Raw genomic sequence first — 17,799 nt, forward strand, 5'->3', positions numbered from 1 at the left:
AAAGAAGACCAATCCTTAGAGCTCCAGAAAGAAATACGTAATTCCTGGCAGAGCAAAATTAAAACACGCGGATTCAATAACAGAAGTGATCTCAAATAATGTCTTGACACGCACGTTAAAATTATGTCTGCCAAATAAACACTAAGACTACTATACCAGAGGGCTTTTGTTCTGTTTGTTTCCCTCCATTGGCCTGATCTAATGCGTCTTGAATCCTTACCACAACGGTCTCTCCGGTAGTGCTGTCGGTGGTTAGAACGGCAGGAGTGGAACTGATGACAGCTGTTGCCAGTGGGGCATGTATTGTGTTAGGGAGCTGAGCGAACTCCGGGTGCTTCTTGCGGATGTGTTGTACCATCTTCGTCTACAGAGAGATGCAAAAGAGCGTTAGAAAGATGGTCAGCAGCTCTGCTTCGGGTCAACTGAAATCAAACAGCCCTGTGGACTGCAGCTTTTAAGTTTCCCTCAGTAAGGATTCACACTATGGGATGCTTTGGTCTGCCAGAAGGAAACAAGGATCACAAAGTTGCTGCTAGAGCCATCTGATACTGATATCTGATAGCTAGAGCTGTCCGATACTGAAACATTGCCTCAAACGTCACAATCTGTAAGCTTTTTACCCCAACACAGCCAAATATTTTGGGGACCTTTTCCAGAGGTGATTTTTTCTGCATTTTGTTTCCCTACTCCTTCTACTCCCTTGTCACTGTCAGTGAGCAGTTTCCAAGCTTTACTGTTTGTGACCGTACTCTGATTAACATTTCAATTTCCTCTTTCAAGTTCACGCCCTCTATTTAGGGAACATTTTTGCAATAAAACGAGCAGGCTGCAGCTGTACTGTCAGCACACAGCATGAAAACAGCACTCTGACTCAGAATAAAAGAGCTCTGCTTGTGGACTGACAGATGACAGAGACCGTGGTGAAAAAGCATCACCAGGGAGAGGCTGTCTTCTGAGGCTATGAGACAACCCCCGTACCTTACTGCTGTACTGCTTGGAACAGTGAGGACAGCAGACCGGAGGGGTGGCTATGGTGCCTGTCAGCTGGGTGTGGGTGCTCAGCATGGGATCAGGCTCTCCTGGGCCCGCAGGGCGCAGTTTCCGGATGCTTGGAGGTAGCTCAGCACCAGGGTGGTTCTTCAGGATGTGCGCTTTGCGTTTGCTGGCACTCTTGTACACCTGGAGGGTAAAGATTTGCAATGGAAATGGTGTAATCCTGATGTCTCCGCAGAAAACGGCTATCGGTTATCTTTATCTGGAAGGTCTGCATGTTGCTTTGGTCAATATGTTCAGCTAAATCCTCAAACAATTACAACATAATGCATGAATATACATACACCCTCCAGTGTTTACCAACCTGGAAGAGCAACCCCTTTTTGTGTAGCATGCAGAAGCCACTTAAGAACATGTGTGCCACAACAAAGCACAGCAGGACAGGAAGTTAAGAGGAAAACTTTTTTTGCCTGATACTTTAAGTTCAAATGTCAGAGAAGCCACTGATCTCCGAAGCTGCTATTTGTCCTATGTTAATTTGTCATGAAGGTTGATGCCTCCACTCTCACACAAAGCATCAAACAGTTTTAATAGCCTTCAGCGATCAACATCTTTTTAAACTCTGTTTGGGCATGTCAACAAATGAGTATTCTGCAATATTATTTAAAACTATCCAGTGTTTTCCCTTTAAACGAAAGGAAAGAGGCACCATGGAAGAATGTACTGAGGACAGGAACAATCAGGCAAAGTACACTCCCTGGTAAATAAAGGCCCACATGCATAAAAAGCAAAAGCCAGGGAGTAAGAACAGGAATCCAAAGGCAGTGCAGACATAGCTTCAGGTCCATTGAACACTTGGAATTACTGGCACGTGACTAAGCACACACCTTAAAATAAAAGGAGTTAGAGACTAACTTTTAGAAGTGATACAGAAACCAAATTAAATTAGCGTTCAGGAGTTATAGATAGGTAGGATACTTAGTCCTGGGTTGCAAAAAGTGATCCAGGACTAATGGTGGGTAACTGCTTGCTGGATCACAGTATTTAAGTTTTACCAACTCTAAAAGAAAGCAGACAGTTTACAATCAGCATCCAGCTGCCTTGGCCTAAGTGCATTTCACCTGTTGGGATAGTGCTGCAGAAATGCTGCTGGTAAGCACCTCAAAACAAAAAAACCAACCTACAAACCCTGCCAGGTGTTTCTATGCAGAGACAAGTTGGTTGCATACAGGTCTAGGACTGAGCTACCCTCCAAGGGGTGACTTCCTTACATACCTTATCACAGTACTGACAGAAGTAATCTCTGTTGGGTTTGATGATGGGCAACGTGAGCTCTGGCACCTCCTCTATTTTCATGTCTGGATGTCTCTTTGATAAATGATTCACCTTAAGACAAAGAAACAAAGAGAACAAGAGAGCATATTAGAGATGGAAGCCAAGCAATTGCTTCTTCTCCTAGACATGGATAACAGCCAAACCAAAACCATAACGACGCTAGCCTGCAGCACTGGAAGCATTCGCTGCTGCAAGGGTTATTGTGCATTCACAGCCAGCTGCTGAAGGCAAACAGTCCTGCTAGATCTCATTTACAGTTTCTGTAATCAAAATAAGATGGGAAGGGGTAAAATAGCTTGCCAGAACTCTCTTGCAGCTGCGCGTGAGGTAACGTAAAGGACCTCTGCCCAGGGAGGCCTTTGCTAGCAGAGATAACAACCCTCACGAAGTATTTCCAAATAAGATCTCTTGCTGCATAACACCCTTTACACAGTGGCAGCTACAGGGCACGGCCAGGAGAGGCCTCCCAACAAGAGGCAGAAAGAAAAAATAGGAAAGACAGTCAGGAAAACTGAGGCAGTAAAGCTGAACTAGGCAATATATTCATCTCATGTTCTGCTAAATACATTACACCATCAGCATTAGTGTTGAGATGTGGTAGTGACAACCAGACACACCAGACATGCAATGAAATACGCAAAGGCACACATTTGCTGAAGAGACAAGACACAGTTTTAAAAAAGATATATAATCTCAACTCAGCTACAGAATTCTCCCAGTTTCACTGCATGCTCATGTTCCAACCATTGGAATTCCATCTTTATTCCTTAACTCTTCATAAGAATTGAGTACAGAAGTTTAAGAGAAGCTAGAGCACACAGACACCCACCAACATCCCCCTCCGGCGGAAACCCATCATACAGAGTCGGCACTTGAACATGAAGCTTTCGTAGTCTGTGGAAGCTATCCGAGGCTTGAATGTTTTTGAGCGGCTGATTCGATCAGCTTTCTTGGCCTCCCTCTCCGGGTTGTGCATCCTCTGCATGTGCTCTCGCAGCTTGTCTTTCCTCTAGGGGGGGAAAAAAAAAAAAAAAAAGCAATCTGGGAGGAAAATATCAGCACCACTCACTGCCTTACTATCTCTTACAAGACAGAGACACAGTGTACATTGTTCTGAGATCTCTTTGGCGTTTCCTCTCCAGTGCTGCCATGAGACAGAGTTGCATGCTCAGCATTGGACAGCTCAGCAGGATCCCTTTGGGCTTAGGTTTATCCTTCAAACCAAGCTGAGGTGGCTCAGCCACAAAAGCAGGAGGGCAAACTAATGCTAGTTTAGCAGTCTCAGACAGAACGAACCCCTCCACTCTAGCTTTTTGTTGAATTTATCTAAAATACTAGTGTTCAACTTTGTACAGCCGGAAACTTGCATCAAATAAGGCTCTTGACTGGGGAGGACCTCAAGTCCTACAATGGTACTGAACCTGCTGCCCAGATGCAATCCAGCCTCTCTGGACACATGCTGTCTAGAATGTGCTTCTTCACCCAAAAGTATCCGGTCCCTCAGTATCCCATACGAAATTAAGCAACAAGGAGCAGGCTGCTGCCACCACAGTTCACCTGACTCACAGTCTGCTCCATCTGTACTGGAGGGATCTGGAAAGTCATCTGTATGTCATGCGCTGACAAGATGCATCCCATGGACACATGCACCTTGGCCAGGAATATTATTAATCCATCGATATCATCAACAAGTTTTCTTAACTAACCTGATAAAAGCAATACAACCTAAGCACCTGGCAATTGAGCTGTATAACCACCCAGCTCTTAACGAGCAGATGAAAGTTCCTTTGCTATTAAGTTATTAGAAATAAGATCTGATAGATGAGACACCCTGTTAGAGCAGAGCATGCTGTGATGGATCTTGCCCCTTGTCCATCAGAAATTAGTATCGTAGCTCACACACGACACAAAGCAGTGCATGCAACCTGCAGCCAAGTCTAGCCTGTTTACACATGCTAGTTTCTTCCACCTTGGAGAACACGAGCTTATCTGCTTGAAGGATGGTAAAGAATGGTGTTCTCTCCACCTGTAGCAGGAATGATCCAGTCAGGAGTCATCTTACCTTGAACTGCTTGCCACACGTGGAGCACAGGAAGTCTTTGCGGTCCGAGTGTCGCAACATATGGAGTCGCAGCTTGTCAGGACGGCAGAAAGCCTTGTCACATTCTGTACACTGGTAAATCTTTTCTGAGTGGAAGCTGCGCACGTGTTTCTTGACCTAGAATTGCAGATCATAGAAAAAGAGAAGTTACTCAAAAGAGTGTGTGGTAAAACAGTCTAGGAAACTCTTGGCAAAAAGGGGTGGGGTGGGTGGGAGGAAACAAAGAGAAAAAAGGTTTTAAGAGTTCTCTGATCTGCTTTGGCTTAAAAAGTACTTTATCATCATCAGAACAGCTGATACCTTGGCAATAGTTTCTATAGAACTCTAACATCTGTGATTGACCTGGATGGACAATTCGATTTCCTCAACACTGATTGTTGAAGGTACCAGCTACTGCACGGTCAAGTACTTAACGGGCAGCAAAAGACCAAGATTTATCAGTTTTACTGAATCATTTGAGTTAACACTTTCATCTGAGGTCTGTTATCTTTACTTCATTTATAAGAAATATAAACGCAAGGACTAATTCCTTTCAGTCACAGAGAACGAGCTAGCAATTACAATTGGCAAAAAACAAACAAAAACTTAAACAGAAAGACATTCGCTTGCCATTCCTGAATGGCAATTACTTTTGCATACTTGGGACTATTCTTGACCTCTTCACGCATCTAGTGGGATTCCCCCCCGCCCCCCCAATAAAGTAACTAATGAGCTTTGACATTCGAAATCCAAGCACTACTCAAGAAATGGATCTCTAATGAATTCTTTACCACCTTCTAATACTGATCATACATGGAACAACTTGGTATCTTTATCTGTTCCACATGAAGATATTTAAGTAGGCAGCAATCTGTGGTGACTAGACTTACTTATTCACGTAGCACCAAATGAAAAAAAAATCATCTTTAAATTCCAAAATATAGCTGAATGGCTGGAAAAAAGCCATGGGACCTTCTTCTGATTGGCTCAGTTTAATGGGAAAGTTTACAGGGAATCAGGTTGCAGTACAGCATTTCTCTATCATCAGCATTTTTCTTTGTTCATCATTTACAGAAGATAAAGGGGTTTCGCTGGGATGGAATTGTATTAGTAAATCACTTTTTCCCATCTTTTCCTCTTTAGCCTATTGGATAGTCTATCAGTTCCTATTACTTGACATAAACTGGATTTCTACATTTCAATTTAAGCCAGGCAGCTCAGCAAGACATATCAAGCTCTTTTGTCTGTATGAAGGATAATGAATATGTACATGGTATGTCTCAGTTTTTTCTTCCTGAACATCGAAATAGTACCCTTAAATTCTATTAATGACCTTCTCCAATGGCTCTGCACACTGCACAACGTAGTTACGCTCCTCACTACTCCTGTGTAACCCCTCCTAAGCACTGTGCAGAGGAGGAACAGAGTACTCAGCCAAAGCCTGGCGGGGGGAGTCAGGAGGCAGAGCATCCTGATCTGTTCTGGCATTTCCGCAAGGTGTTCAAGTGAATTACCCTGACAAAAACAGTCAAGGGATTAAAAGATATTTGTGTCAAGTAAAACCTCAGTTTTATTTTGATTCAGTTTTAAGGACAAAGGATAAGGTGTATTCAAGTACAAGCTGCATAGAGCAAAAGACAATTCCTTTTTGTGCCATGGATCTGTACCGACTAAAAGTAGTCAGGACCTCTGCTTTAGGCATTTTTTGGGACCACCCCTCCCACAGTACAGTGCCTTCCAATGACTGAAGTACCACATCTGACGATTTAGTGGAAAGAGTACTTCAGTAGAGTAAGACAACATCTAGCAATGCTTGGTCACTCTTCCTTTTTAATTTCTGACTGACATGGACCCCTTTATCTTGCGAGAATGCACTGACGTGCAGTGTGACTTAACAACAGTACTGAAAACTTCATTAACAGAAGGTTTGCAAGGGAACTGGAAGGCAGTGCTTCAAATCAGTACAGCATCTCACCTGGATAAAATCTGGAAAGCGTTTTTTGCAGGTAGGGCAGGTGAAATAGCCATCATTGACATGGATGGCCACATGATCTTTAAGCAGATCCAAGCGGTCAAAGGACTCAGGGCAGAAAATGCAAGAGTATGTTTTCTGGTCCATATGGAACTTCATGTGGCTCTCGAGAGCACCGCTGTTGATGAAGCCTTTGTTGCAGATGTCACAAGTCAAAGGGCAGTTCCCTTCCCGTCCATGAAACCGCAAATGCTGATCCAGTTTGTCCTTTTCGCGGAAGGCCTTCCCACACTGGAGGCATTTGAATGGGCGAAAGGATTTCCGTATGAACAGGTGCTGAAGAGCTGCATTCTGAAAGAAACATTGAAGAGACCATTACCTTTTATTACTGTGTATAGATTCCACATCCAAATGGTTCAGTATTAAATATACCACATGATCAGTGAACCTAAAATTCAAAAAAATGCTTTTGTGTTGTAGATACTGTCTCCATTTTACAAAGGGAAGGATGTGACAGGCAGAAGTTAAGGGATATACCTGCAGTTACACACCGAGTTAGAAGAACACAATGCAAGAGCTTCCTCTCCAGTCCCCATTTTCTGCTGATTCTGCTAACTTTTGTCTTTAGCACGGCATTTTTCTGTAAATTAAAACTAAGTCTTCTCTGAAGTACAGACCTGGGCCTAAGAAAAGTTGCAATTCCAGCAGATTTTTGGGGATTGGGTCAAAAGTTCAGCCACCGTACAAAGGCAGGGCAAGCTAATGCCCTGTCTTTCACGCAAGAGCAGGGCTTATGAAATTCCACAGCCCTTTACAACAATCAGCTTCTGCACCAAAGATCACCAAAGAGATGCACAGCAGTGGTTTAGCATTGCCTGGAAAGCTTCTCGTGAAACCTACCTGCAATGTTTTTGTTATTGTCAAAAAGAAGAACGGAGTTTCAAGACACTACAACAGGGGCAGAATGGCAGGTTTACAAGCAACAAGTAAGAATTTGTGAGCAATTAGCCTGTCTTTGCCATTTAGCATATATCATGTGCGAGAGCCTGAAAATCAAGAAAGATGGAAGACAAACACACTGGTGCTAAATCAAGAGGAACTCTGATAGATTCTGTTGTCTACTCGAAGGGTAGTTTGATTATACACAGTCAAACTTGAAATTGCTTTTCTTGGTACTGCAAGAACCTTTAAGAATATTGTGAATTCAGCATAATGCAGGTTGTGGGAACATTAATTTTAAAATTTAATACACTGGGCTGCTCTTTTCTGGTTTTCCTCTACTCCTACTGTGCACGATTTCTCTTCTCAGTCCCTGCTTTCTTTTGGTGTGTACTTTCCTTCAGTCCACCTTTGCTGTAACATTTCATGATTGTCATCTCTTCCCTTCCTCCCCTTCCCCTTCAAATGTTATAGGGCCATCCCAGTCCTGACACCAGATGCTGCTGGACGTGTTGCCTGTAGAAAGAGGCAAGCGTACCCTGCATCTGCATTTCAATATTGCATGAGAACCTTTATGTTGGTTAGTGGCCAAGCTGGAAGTCAGTCATACCGCTAGGTGCATAAATTGCCACAGCACACTATTACCCACACCATACTGGAAGTACACTGCAATATTGCCATGTCTCAGCAAGAAGCCTAAGGAGTATTTACTGTTCTCCAAAATAAGATCTATACATCGTCATTTATCGATATCCTCTCTTTTCAGACGTTACACACAGAATCAACATCACAATAGTTAGAGAAACAGCACTAGAACATTGCTGGCACCTATGCTTACACACGTTCAATATTACATACTTTTCCATGAGATACATTCAAGCTTTCTGCAAGCAGATTTCCCTGTTTTCCACTCTCATTTTCTTGTGGCAACATCTGAGCTGACATTTGCTGTGTCCCTTAAGTGTCTGCCAACAGCTGACACTGGGAAAATAAAGTTAGGAGCTTTCCTGCTGGAATGAGGGAACAGCTTGGGAATACTGTGAAATGCTGTGCTAAAGATTAAATTAAATTAGTGAACCTGAATGATCCTTTTCACCATCTGAACTGCAGAGGGAAAACTATACTTTCATTCCAGAAAACGGAATATGCCAGCAACTGGTTTGCTATAAAGCAACTAACAGTTTCATACAGGAGCCCCAAAGGAGCCCTCCCCCAGGAGCTATCATCTCCATTCTCCATTTTACAAGTGGAGAGTGGAGACAGTGGGAAATACACAGATCTGCTGTAAGCCACACTGAGTTGGAGAGATACACGTGCCGTGTAAAAATTAATGTGTTGCTTGGAGTCAGTAGTATATAATTTTCCCCTTCACTACAGGGATATGCTAGTAAACCAAATAGTTGAAGAGATGCACTTCAAGATCTTAACTCCACTGCTCCTGCACTTTGTAACCCCCAACAGTCTGACTGGTAAGACAGCAGGCAAGACTTCTACACCATGTAAATCAACATAGTCCCGTTGCTATCTCAAAGGCTACAGAAGGGTGAAACCTTTTACTGCTCTTTAGTTAAACTATCAGCTATAAAAACAGAAGAGAACTAAGGGATGTCTCATTAACGGATAATATTGATCCAGTGCAAATAATTGCATAAACAAATCCTCCAAAACTTTAAGATGGATATTATAGTTTTCCATCCGAGTAGTTTGCTATTAATTGCAATTCATTTTAAATTGCAATTAATTAGTATGAAAAAAACTAGGAGGATGCAAATTGTTATTCAAATAAAACTTAGTTCTGGACATTGGTTTCTAAAGAACAAATGTGACAATTTACGATGCAGGGTCAATCAGGAAGCATTAAACAGAAGGTGGACAAAACAACATGGAAGGCAGTGTTGTTACGTACCATTTGATTAGATACAGCAAAAAACCAACAAAACAAAAATAAACCTACCTGCAGCTCCAGCTGAGCAGGCAGCATTGAGGGAGAGAAAAATACTTATGTTATGCAATGGACTTTAAAACAGAAGCCTTGACTTCTGCAACAGTCACGCTTCTGCGGGTCACTACGAGGGCCAGCTCTTCCAGCTAGGGTTTACTCTTTACTTAGGCAAAACTCCTTTGAGGTTTTTGCCTCAGGAAACACTAAGCAGATCTTCAAGGTTTACCCTGTAGTTAATAACTGCCCAAGGGGAGCTAAAGGGCAAAGATAAAACCCACAGATAATCTTGAAGGTGTTTTGTGACCTTTCCTGTTTTCTCAGAGTTGATTAATAATGATGTAATGTGTACTGCAGAGCCACAGTGAGAATGAAGTGCTTTTAGCAGAAAGGAATAGTTAGGGCAGGATGGCAGCAGGGCAAGGATTAGAAGGGCAAAAGAGTTAAAAAGTAGGGACTATTTTAACCTCATCTTACTGTTTGTACTCTTCTTTATACAACCGGTTGCATTTCTTTCAGCACAAAGGAAGTGACTGTGCTTTCCAAACCATATCCCTACCCCGACAGTTGCTTTCTCAGAGTAACGCAGTCACCTACACAAAGGACGTTTTACAATCAGGTCTGTGTGTTTAAAAAAAAAAAAAAGCAATTTGGAGATGCAGATGTTTCTGGGATCACCCCACAGACACTCTGGATGCTGCCCAGAGCTGAATTAAAAACAAATATTCATTTTGGCTGTGGACCACAATGCTCCTCTAATTTGTTATAAGAGAATCTTGAAGAGCGGGTGTGCCTCTTTTCAATACTAAAGACATGACTGCCGTATTTAAGGTCTGATCTCCAAGGAAACCCCACAGGCTCTAAAGCAGATGCTGAAATATGAACTGATCTTATCAGGACTTGAACCCTGGGGCACCAGAGACCAGTGCTTCCAGCTAGAATGAAAGCACTTTCAGAGCATCACCACCTTAAACCTTAGAAGATTTGAAGCAATTCCCAAAGAATTACTGGTTTTGAAAATAAAATCCTACATGAGTAATAAGGAAGAACTGGAGCTACACAGGTCACCAGATCGTAAGCAGGAGTCAAGACTTTCTACCTGTTCTTTGGAAGTGGACGATGTACTACATGTCTTAAAACCAGATGTTTGCTTGCTTATAATGTTAAGTGCATGTTATTCTAAGAAGGTGCTGGGACTAGCTGAATTGAATGAGTGCTCGTGGGGTGCTAGAGCTTGCTGTGATTTTTCCAGTGCTAAAAAAATAATGCTGGCTAGAGTTTACTCTTATCTCAAGTTCTCATTGCTCACAGTCTGATGCAATATGGAAAGGTGCTACGTAACCATCCACCTGCCATTCTGCCAGTGCCTCTATCTTGAAACATCTCCAGAACTCTGCTGAACACGAGCCGTCAGATGTGTGGGACGTTCAGGAGATTTGGAGACACAAACATATCACCGAGGACTAAACCACCACTGCACTCCTCTTAGTTTTTGTTCCCTGGAAATTCATCACAAATAGATGACAACTAAGTCACAAGACAAAGAAGAAACTTCAGAATTTCTGTCTCTTTCTTCCCACATTTACTGTTTCAGAAAATCTGAAGTTCACATCTTGGGTTCAAAAGTTTGGGGAACCAGGCAATGCTTTCTCTTCCTATCACACCCAGGCCTCAACTTTCTACTGCAGAAGCTGTGGAATATCTTAAGCGGTAAATACCCGTGCTCTTTACTGTCAGAACCTCAGCATCTCTCTTTGTACTCTGTTATCCACCCCTCAATACATTCAGTAAAAATCCCCCAAGCTTTTAACATGAAAATCAAACTACTGGTAGGAAACTTGTCATTCAGAGAATGAGAGCATTTTATATTGTTACAAGTTCTGCAGTCTTAATGCAAATTAAGCCAAATTCTTCCTTCCAGATATGCTGCTGCATTTATGGGGTAACACCACCACTGCTCTCGCATACATATTGCGATAAACTGAGAGCAAAATCTGGCTCAACATCTTCCTAAACGGAAGAGTTACTCAACTCTCCTAGTCCTTTCTCATCCCGTAAAAATGGAGTCTCACCCCAATTGCAGCTGTTTCTTTCTGTAATCAAAATTTTACACATGAAAGAACAAGAAAGATTTCAAGCTAACTAAACTCGTCTCACAGTTACACGGCTTGAAGGATTATTTGCTTCAACCATTTCCCTCCCACACATAGTAGAGAAAAACAGCTCACCCAGTTGACACAAAGCTCAGGCTCAAAGTGTTTGCTGTCGGTACAGAAAGTTCTTAGCACAGGTTTTAAACTCAAAGACAGGCAGGTTTTTCCACCCCAGGAAAGGACTTTATCACTAAATATCGTCATCATCATCAATTCAGTGGATCTAAACTGAGGTTATGGTTCCTCTTTGGCAACTATTTGCAAGACAAGAGTTCTGAGAGACACAGATGGTGCTGTGAGCAAGTCATTAGTCTGTGCCACAGTACCACGATTCAGCCGGCTGTTTGAAGCACTCCTGCTTGCCAGCTTGGAGGGACTGTGTTTCTATGAAAGAATTACTGTGCTGGAATTGAATCAGCTCCAATTGGTGACCAATTCTCACTAGCATCTCATGAGATACTAGTTCTTTACATGAGATTTGTCTTCCTCTCAGTGCAAAGAAAATTGCGAGGAATGAGATGCTTTATTCAGGATTTGGAAATGGATACGACAGTGGGAGAAAGAGACCAGCTGGCCCTGGCAGGCAGGTCCAGCATTCTCTGGGTTACAGCAAATGCAGAGGGCGAGAGAAGACGTGATCTGCCGTCCTCTTTGCTTACCCTGATACGCTTTGCTCGCCTCATGTCATCTGCTGTCATGGTGCTCTGCGTAGGCACCGTGCTCTCATCCTGTTGCGCTTGGATTTGTAGCGGGTGGTTTTCTGACTGCTGCTCCAGTGCCGACTGCGTCTCTGATGGCACTGGAGTCTGTTCCTGCTGCTCCAACCCATTCAGTGTGGCTTGTCCGGCCTCATCAAACTGCCCCTTGCTGGAAAAATGCAGCAAGTCCTGAAATCGCAAATCATACAACCAGTGATTATTCCCCCCACCCACTGAAAAATGCTTTAATAATACGCAGCAGATAGGCAGATTTCTACATGTTTAATCACAAGCTATAAACAAAATGTGTCGACGCTAAGGCTTTCCTACCGCCTTCCACTGATGCTCTCAGCAGCTCACCTCCACCTACAGCAACACCATTCAGAGTGCCAGGGACGAAGCGCTGCAGGTAGGTGACTCTCTTGGCCATCGTATTGTCTGACCGGACACAGACAATTTAAACGCCTGTTAATAGCCCAGCAAGTTCTTCTCTACTGGTGGCCCTATTACAGCTTTAACCAAAGATGACGTAGGCTGACCTGTGAGAAATTTTACGACCTAAGTGACTAGCACAGACCAGGGGAAGCAGAGAACTTCTGTCACGTTGAAATTGTTGTCACTTTGAAACATTATCATGTGTTGTTATGCAGTGTCTTTCTAACAAACTAGCTGGAGTGCTGAACTGGAGAGTGACAAATGAGATCATTACACTGCGCACTGTGTGTTTTGCTATCCAGTTTCCAAGCTCTGCATACTCTCATCTACCCCGCCGCACACATCACCTATATTTATCACACAAAGCTGTTTTCCTCCTTTTCTGCATGAGCATAAAAGAAACAGGAGGGTGTTGGGAGCAGGAAGCACACGCCAAAAATCTACATTCTTTCCATGTAAGTTCCAATAACTCCTCTGGGATGGAATCCTCTTGTATTACGAGAGAAAAGAACTATAGATCCTTACTTGACATCACTTAATTCAACTCAGGAAACTTACACATGAGGTAGGAAACAGAGCACCAAAAGTGTATCAGCTCAAGGCTGGTACTGTCAAAGCACTAAAGCAGGTGTGGGAGAAAACCAGGGAGGTGCCAGGAGGAGTGCAGCTGTTATAAACCACAAATGCTTACCAGATAGAGACACTTAGTAGAGCAAGATACCAGCCAAATGTCCAGTCCTGGTCTAGGTGGCAAGTTTCCACGCTTGCTGACACTAAACTGTGCTCACAGCACCTTGAGTCTCAAGTTCTCAGGCTGATGAACTCCTGCCTAGCCATTAGCGAGGCAGGCAGACCTCCAAAGGCTCGGGACATAACCATGGCCCTGCTTAACTGTACAGACACACGTGAGCTAGCTCTGGGCCGTGCTCCAAGCTGGCAGGATGTGAGCCACGTCCAGTCCAGAGGCCATTCAGACACATTAGCATGGGACTGAGCCCAGTAAGCCCCGTCTCTCTGGAGTTAAGAGTTTGGGAACACCATTGCGCTTACTTGTCTAAATGGAGCTGGCTTGTGTCATGTCAGCTTGCAAAGAGGGTGATCTCGGAACTGTCGGCACTTAATGCAACATTTAGGGCAATTCTGCACGCTCAGAAAACGAGTGGCAGGCATTCATAGGCAACATATACATTCCTCCCTCTGAGTCAGCGCTGAACCATGACCCAGTGAGATGCCAGAGGAAAATTACCACTCCAGATAGCAGCTTTCAGGGAAGTCATGAAACAGAGCCACTGATCCCTTGTGACACCTTTCATAAAAGGACTTGGTGGTAACCTTAAGCATGGTCAGCATCAGAGAGAATTTAGCATTTTACTCAAATGCATCTCATTAGGTCCCTACAGAATATAACCAACAGCCACAAGCAAGAGAACGTTTTGCAATAAGTATGCCTACAGGAGGCCCTTTTGTTAATATTAAAACATCATAAAGAATCATAGCTCAAACTGATTTAATTCTACCAACAAGTTATAAGAGCAAGCTCTGACCTCACGTTCCAGAAAGGACAAATATGAACCTAAATTCCCATTACAGTTTTACTGTCTAAATTACTTTTGTGATGCTGCTAAACTGCCGCAATAACCTATCTCACTGCTAAGTGCTTTGCGATGAAAGTTGCTGTAGAAATGCAAGTGATTTTACAGTTTTTATAGAAGGAAAGTAGTGTGCCCCCCTGGCAGAGAATCACAGCTGGAAAACCAAGAATTACTTGGGTACAAGTCCAAAACACACCCTCCGTTTGCACTGATGCCCCAAATTCTTTTTGTCAGGAGTTTACACCCCACGTGATACTTGTTTTTCCTCCTCCGCATCCCCCAAAATATACCTGCGTCCCTTCTTCACACTTTTCCCCATTTTCACTGGTTACTTCCATACGCATGAATTTGGGAGGGCGCCCCGGGCGTCTGCCTGGTCCAAACCTCCTCTTTCCTCGCCCACGACCTCGGCCTCTGGCTCTGCAGAATACATAGTACGCCAGGTTAGAGACAAAAGATGGTTTTGGAATCTCCACTGATTTTATGCATTCTCTCTCAGCATCACTACGCACCCATGTAACTCAATCCTAACGGCCTGCAGTACCTAATAAAACTTGAAGAAACACTGGCAGAAAAAAAAATAAGGTACTGGCTGGTATCTATTTATTTTGTTCTCTATGAGAAACTAAAATCCAGAACATGTTCAAATTAATTTCAGTAATAGTGGGACCGAGAGGACTAGTAGCTTCTAGCAAGTCCTCTGCCATGGCAACTCTCCTGCTTCCAACACCCCAGTGTACAGTGTGCTGGAAAGCATTTTCAGCTAGATGGAACAAGTGCACCGTAACATCCCTCCCCAAAAAGGCACCATTGATGTCAGTAAGCAGAAGGGAACAATTTTCTGCGTAAAAAAAAAACCTAACAAAAAACCCCGAAACACAGCCCAGCAAATTGCTAAGTTTCAGGAAAAAGGCGGTGCCGATCTCTTCTGCTTTCTCATGGATGTTTGTAGGTTCAGCTTTTAATAGGTCAGGATAAGCTACCTTGCCAGCCCAATTGAGGAGCCATAGCACTAGAAGTCTCGTTCTGCAAGCTCTGTATCTGCGTACATCTGAGAAGCATCAGTAGTTCAAATATTGTGGTACTAAAATATTGGCAAAAAACAAAAGCAGCTCACCGGTTTCAACAGGGTATTTATTTTCCTCAAGCTACTTATTTCGCAAAGTCTCTTACAACAATCACCTTCCTGGTGCCATGTTCTTACCTTCAGCTGCTGAGCCGTTCTCTCATGGGTACCCAAGCCAGTCAGCAAGATCTGTAGGGCAAAGACCCTTCCTTCTGCAAGTTTGGGGAAGCACCATAGCCATACACAGACAAAGCTAAAGCTTTCAGTACCTGCTGAAGAAGTCCAGCTTCTCATCATGGGAGTTGAGGTGCTGCTGGAGTTGCTCTGAGCTCATGAAGCGACGATTGCACTCGTAGCACGGCCAGTTCTTCTCTTGCTCTCTGAGAACTATGTTCAATTGGAAATGTCAATAACAGCATTTCAGTCACCACCAATTAAATGCCTCATTTTTTTTTTCCCAAGCCTTTCTGTCCTCTGTGGGCCATATTTCTCCCCTGAAGGTTAGACAGACTGCAGAATACCCAGCACCGCTCCATTTAGCTTTGCTTTTATCCCCTCTACACTGTGACATGACTACAGCTCATCAGAGAACGACAAAAAGGTCACTGGGGACAATTCACATGCGCCACAAACACTGCTTAGAACTCAGGAAGACTTCGAAATTTACCCTTGTATAGAAAAGCACCTACAGGACTGTGTCTCTAGCATAAGTTAGGGGAGAACAAGAGAAATTTCTCAATCTAAAGCAGTAGCACTTCGGCTTACGAGACGGACTTAAGGTTAGACTACAAGTACAGAAACATACCTCTTTCCCGCAGCAAGCTAATGCTTCCCAGAAACTGAGGCAGCAGGCTAAGTTATTGTAATATTAGCATGAGAAGAGTTAGCAGAAATAAGTCTCAAAGATACAATCTAGATCCGGTTCAACTTTTCTTAACCTAGCAGAAATTTGGGAGCACTGTGCAGACCACATACGTGAAAGTAAGTAGTACAACACCCAGCCACCACCACGCTGCAAAAATGTACAGCAGAAGAGCCCGAGTTACCCTTCCTTTCCTCCTCAGATATGTCATGGATCTTCTGGTTCACAAACTCTGCATACGAGGCAGCGTACCACACCTGCAGCAGGGATACAAGATAAGAGAACGCTTTCTTAGATCGAACCAGAACTAAGGGGAATTAATTTGAAAATGTTTTTTAAGCAATACATTTACTTCACTTGCCACAACCACTAACTCTTATTGCTACTTTCATCCTCAATGATGAAGCCTGTTGAGATCAATATGCCCCCACTGAGGAATAAAAGAGCTTTGCTCAGAAAGCATATCCATTTAATTTTAAGGCATAGCCTCCTAATATGAATGTTAATCTCACACATGGCTACCAGTAGCTCTAAAGGAAATAAGATTAATCTCTTCAGACCCAACTGTATGATTGTAAAGGACAGATGTCAGCACAGTACTGTTACTTGTTGTACCAAGAAGAACGGAAAAGTTTTTAACGCAGGGGATTTCCCATTTCTTTCCTGCTCTCCTTACATAAAGGACAAGCAGCACCGTCCACAGAGACTCATTTTAAATGTTTCTGAACTTCTGAAGGACTAAAGCAATACGGTATTCCTTCCCAAAACAAAGAACTGCCAGGCTGCAGCACGCTGGAGCCACTTTCGTTATAACAAGTATTTAGGAAGCCTTCAGCAGAGAGAACCACAGGAGGCAGAAAGACAAAGTTTATTAGATCCAAAAATCAGATGCTCACATTTAGCATAGGATTCTTGCGTCATTTCTCGTTTTATCTTACTGTTTGATTAAAAAGGTTCAATTTTAAAAGAGATTTCGTAAAGCAGGCATGAACAGATTTTCAGCATGAAAAACCTGGGCAAGTTTAAACTTGTAGAGGGCCACAGGCCTTTTCATAGCAGTAGTGAGCGGCACTTCTAACTCCTTCAAAGACTCACTAGCAGGTGCGTGTTACTTTGCAGGAATGTCACTAGCTGGACAAAGAAGCAAGCCCGGAGCTCCTAGACTACTCACCTCTCATGCAATACACAAGTTCTCAGCTTCAACTGACTGATCGTCCTAGTTCAATCTTTGGACAAAATTTACATGAATACCCTACATCCACTTGGGGAGGAAAACTCATTACAGAGCCTAGGTAATTCGCGTTCAATTATCAAACCAATTTTACCCCAAAAGACACTACTAACACATGAACCAAGAAAAAACGGTGCTTCTACAGGCAGGTGTGTACAGTTTTAAAGTCTGATTTCAAATGCATTTAAAAACTTTTGAGAAAATGATGTTTGGATACACCTAAAATGGATTAACAAGGTTTCTAGTTTCAAATTAAGGACTGATTTCAGAGAAACCAAAAAGAATCTTACTTTAAAAAAAAAAAAGAAAACAACCAGCAAGTGTGTAAGCAGGCTTCTGCCCTGGCCTAGCTAAGTGTGTATAAAGCCTGTTTTTTTGTTAAATTGTTGAAATTTACATGCAAGAAAAGATTTGAAGAATAAACAATTTCCTGATACTAAATTCTTTTAGTTACCCCCAGTTCCCCAAAAGATGTTGAAAACGAAGGCCATCTCAGCCAGCCAC

General features: G+C 43.0%; 1 protein-coding gene across 2 annotated transcripts in view; it reads right to left on the bottom strand.

Annotated features, from left to right (window-relative positions):
* Positions 1-17,799, bottom strand: part of PRDM10 (PR domain containing 10) — a 34,386-nt gene that overhangs the window by 5,664 nt on the left and 10,923 nt on the right. Inside the window, exons 7-17 of one of the 2 annotated variants that reach the window (XM_009890800.1) lie at positions 16,249-16,321; positions 15,472-15,589; positions 14,427-14,556; positions 12,071-12,298; positions 9,274-9,285; positions 6,384-6,731; positions 4,391-4,546; positions 3,158-3,337; positions 2,269-2,379; positions 979-1,179; positions 221-364 (exon numbers count right to left, since the gene is read on the bottom strand). In XM_009890800.1, coding sequence (XP_009889102.1) covers positions 221-364; positions 979-1,179; positions 2,269-2,379; positions 3,158-3,337; positions 4,391-4,546; positions 6,384-6,731; positions 9,274-9,285; positions 12,071-12,298; positions 14,427-14,556; positions 15,472-15,589; positions 16,249-16,321 — 1,701 coding nt within the window. The remainder of the gene's footprint in view (positions 1-220; positions 365-978; positions 1,180-2,268; positions 2,380-3,157; positions 3,338-4,390; positions 4,547-6,383; positions 6,732-9,273; positions 9,286-12,070; positions 12,299-14,426; positions 14,557-15,471; positions 15,590-16,248; positions 16,322-17,799) is intronic. The other variant, XM_009890799.1, reaches the window with a different exon arrangement.

The sequence above is a fragment of the Charadrius vociferus genome, unplaced genomic scaffold (genome assembly GCF_000708025.1).
Source record: "Charadrius vociferus isolate BGI_N301 unplaced genomic scaffold, ASM70802v2 scaffold858, whole genome shotgun sequence".
In the NCBI taxonomy this organism is placed as follows: domain Eukaryota; kingdom Metazoa; phylum Chordata; class Aves; order Charadriiformes; family Charadriidae; genus Charadrius; species Charadrius vociferus.